This window comes from Eimeria mitis, genomic scaffold, assembly GCF_000499745.2.
Source record: "Eimeria mitis Houghton genomic scaffold, Emh_scaff574, whole genome shotgun sequence".
Lineage (NCBI taxonomy): Eukaryota > Apicomplexa > Conoidasida > Eucoccidiorida > Eimeriidae > Eimeria > Eimeria mitis.
Window position 1 is genome coordinate 3154 of NW_013573988.1, and position 3756 is coordinate 6909.

At 53.3% G+C, this 3756-nt stretch overlaps 1 protein-coding gene across 1 annotated transcript in view; it reads left to right on the forward strand.

Annotated features, from left to right (window-relative positions):
• Positions 1-475: 475 nt before the first annotated feature.
• Positions 476-3756, forward strand: part of EMH_0016660 (uncharacterized protein) — a gene marked incomplete at both ends in the record, with an annotated part of 3655 nt that continues 374 nt past the window's right edge. Inside the window, 8 exons of the mRNA XM_013500688.1 lie at positions 476-849; positions 1032-1104; positions 1339-1472; positions 1739-2075; positions 2189-2257; positions 2424-2575; positions 2905-3297; positions 3505-3608. Of these exons, the coding sequence (XP_013356142.1) occupies positions 476-849; positions 1032-1104; positions 1339-1472; positions 1739-2075; positions 2189-2257; positions 2424-2575; positions 2905-3297; positions 3505-3608 (1636 nt within the window). The remainder of the gene's footprint in view (positions 850-1031; positions 1105-1338; positions 1473-1738; positions 2076-2188; positions 2258-2423; positions 2576-2904; positions 3298-3504; positions 3609-3756) is intronic.

The following is a 3756-nucleotide window of genomic DNA, read 5'->3' on the forward strand; positions in this document are numbered from 1 at the left end:
ATACTCGCAAGGCCGGCAAGCCATCGAGGCACTGCTGAAGAGCGCTGCTTGGAAGCCGGCTCAGTTACAGGAACTACTGTTATTTGTCTTGGGAAGAGCTTGTTTCTTTCGAGCCGAGGACTGAAATAACAAACTATTTTGAGATTTGAATGTTTTCCTGCTCATACCGTGGACCTAGAGTGCATGCGGCATAGACCCTGGTTAGGTTAGGGAGTGCTCTAATGCCATTCTTGTTGGTTGTTCTTTCTCTCCCCCCTCATCAGGGCTGCCCAAGGAAATAAAGTGTTTATTTGAGTCCTGCGGGACTCCCCTTGACTTCCGGCGGAGGCGGAACTGCGGAGAGCGTTTGCTCCAGTCTCCCCAACTGCGTATCCAGTGTAGGGTTTAGGGCTTGGTGTTCTGGCCCTCTCTGCGCTGGGACGTTGACCGCCGCTCGTTTGCAACGGCATCAGAGGCTGTGCAACCGGAGGCTGCTATGGGGAAGTATGCTTTGCTGTTCCCTCGTCTTGTGAACAATGCACAGTTAAGAATAACACAAACCGCCAAAGTCTGTCCAAGGCAGCTGCTGGATGCAGCGCTGCTGGCACCTCCCCTCCCTTCTCTTGCGGCCTCTGGTTCTTCTCCCTTGCCCGGCACACAGGAGGCGCCGCCCCCTTCCATGAAGGCAGACTCCTGCTTATCCGCAGCCGCCCAATGGCGCCCTATTTTCCCTCAGACTTTCCCCCCCAACGCACACCTGCACGAAGGAGCAGCGAAGGAGAGCCGCGTCTCCGAACATCAACATGCAAAAGCAGAACGGACGTGGGAAATACTGGAAATGCATGCAGTTGCGGCATTGCCTAGCCTGAGGTCCGCCTGCAGGCCCAAACCTCTATGCACAGCACCGCTATGGGTGTCCATGCACTATAAGGAATCAGTAAAGGTTTAGAAGGCCCGTTGCTGTGCAGTGCTGCGAACTCGTCGTGCGTTCTAGGGTTTGGCGTTTAGGGTTATGCATGCGCTATGCTGCTGCCTCCGTTGGCTGTGTTCAGCCCAGCGGGGATCCTCCAGTTTCTGTTTCTAGCCTTAAGGGCGAACTTTCATCCCAAACACTTCCTTGCAGAGGTCCGTTGTGGCTACATACAACTCCTCCCAAAGACAGCTGTCAGACAACTGACTGCCGCCTTTGAGAGTCTAGGGTTTAGGGTTTAGGGTTGCCAGAGGCCAGGACCTTCATCAGCTCGTCAGGGACGCATTTATGGCTACACCTTTACCTGCATGAAACCGAGCGATCTGTGGGTTTTGTGATATGGAAGATTCTGTGCTGCTTGGAGGCGGTGCTGTGGGATTGCGGTGCAGTACCTTGCTCTTTGTCTGTGTTGCTGCGAGACGCAGCTACGACGCTTTGCGCTTGATGGTGAGCCTGCGGCTCCCCCTGTCGATACCTTTTGGTTGTTATGGACGGCTAACGACTTGGCGCTCTTCTGCAAATTGTTAGCAGAGTCGGTCAGCCACTTGAAGCTTCGTAAAATCCTTTGTCCAGTTCCTCTGCCTATGCCCTGAAGAATTGCTTTCTCGCTCCGCTGATTACCTTTGCCCTGGATAAACAGGGTGGAAGGGAGGGGACCCTTGGCCGGGGCGCGAGCCAACTCTTCCCACAGTGCACTCTGCAGTGTGTGAGGGGGGATGGAAGCAGGGAGTTTGCGTGCGTGCGATTGTCTGCGTGCGTGTGTATGGTTGGCTTTGGATGCTTTGACAGGCACCACGTGGACGACGCGGATCTTGTTGCAAAACTGCTTTCACGTGTCGCTACCAGTCTTTCTTACTTCAGTCCCGAGGACGTCGCTCTTATCTTGGGGGCTGCGGCTGGGGAATCATCCTCCAGCCTGCGAGCAGCGCTGCTGCAGCAGCAGGAACAGCAACCAGTCGCAGCTGGGAAAGCTGCACAGCCCGGAAACGGCCCTGAACCTCTCCATTTTCCTCCCGCAGCTGTGACTGCCAGGGCCCCCTCAGCTGAGGGAAACGGAGACGGTAGCCGGTCGTGCAAAGCAGGTCTTCCGCTATTTCTGTTGCTTTTACAGCGTCTAGCCTCCCAGGTAGGTCTGTTGGCGGTGGGGGGACAGAAAAAGGGGCGGGAGGCAGAGGCCCTTGCAGTCTACGTGCGCCGGCATGTTTCTTCTCCTTGTCTCTTCTCCTTGTTGCTTTACAGCTGCAGGAAGCCGACGTGAATGATTGCGTGCGGGCCTTCTTCGCTGCCTCCGGCATCTACGCTGAGTTGGTGAGCTCTGAGTGAACTCTGCGTTTCTTGTCTGTTGACGTTTTTGTGTTGGGCACGCTGCGCTTACGGATGCAACGCTTCAGTCTTTAGTGACGAGCTTGCAGTCTCATTAGCTCTGTCCGTGTGTTTCTGTCTTTTGTCTGTACCTGTTCTGGTCGCTTGACAGGCTAAAGATGCGGTGTCCCTCTCACCACCAGGGTCCAGTGGGGCAGCAGCCCCTCAGCATAGTGCAGTTTCCGCTGCTCTAGAGCCGTTCCGTCTCCTGACAGAGCACTTGAGGTGCAAAGTCGCAGTAGCTTCGGCCAGCGCAAAGTTACGGTGTGTGATTATTAATTGTATATATGTAGCAACATCATTATTACAGTATGACAATAGTAACATTATGTTGAGTATTACTTTCACAACTGGTATTATTATTGACAGTAATATATTTGCTGTTGCTGAATGGGTTGTTATCCGCAGTTCGAATTATTGTTTTCCTCACCATTGGACCAGCCTTTTTATAGAGATTATTACTTATATTATTGCACTACAATCCGATGGATTGAAACCCTCATTCAACCCGCTGGGGGGCCCCAGTTGTGTGGCGGTCGGAAAGCACAGCTTTCGTAGGGGATCCCTACACTGGGGGGTTGTGCTGTTCGCAGTGTCGTCACCGGTAGCGTTCGCCTGCTACAGTCCTTGAGGAAGGGGCCCGGGGGAGTGTCTCTGCAGGAAGCTGTTGCTGCTGCTGTGGACGCTGCAGCGGCAACCGAGTTCACTACAGCAGCAAGCAGTGTGCCTCTGCCGAATTGCAGCGCTGCAAATGACACTAGGCCGATGACGGACAAGCCCTTCAGCCCACTAGTTTATCCCCAGCAGGCTATCAAAGTTGCAGTTCTCAAGAGTCCTCTCTTTGCTGTCCGTTCAAGGAGAGGCAAAGGCAGCCAGACACTCAACTGTGATCAGAAGCCTGCAGGCTCGTGTTCAGCCTCCGCCGCAGATACGTTAGAAGAGGCCTTGAAGGAGACGCTCTTAGCCTTTATCTCCAGTCTGTGTTCGTAAGAAAGAATGCTTCTGGAATTACGCGTGCCTGCGGATGCTTTACACAGAGCGCAAATATCTCATTGCAACATATTTCAATCTAGTTCAGTGCAGCCTTGGAAAATATAAATATAGCAATTATGCATCGGATGTACTTTTGCGCGGGCTACTGGGGAACTGCAGCCTGACAGCTGGAGTCCTGGGGGGTGATTGAGTGTGCGCAGCGTTCCAGGAGACTTGAAGGCCGCCGAGGGGATGATATTCTTAGGGCTCCTGTGGCAGCTCTGCATTCATTACGGTTTTTCTGTCCCATTCTCATGCGTGGAGGGTACGCAGCTTTTCTACTCCCACTCATCCACTCCAGAGTTTTTTGAGCTACACGCCCCTATGCGCTTATTCATTATCTTTCCTAGACTGCGACTGCTCTTACATGCGTGCAGCTATAATATGCACGTGTATACCTAGAGGAAATGTAG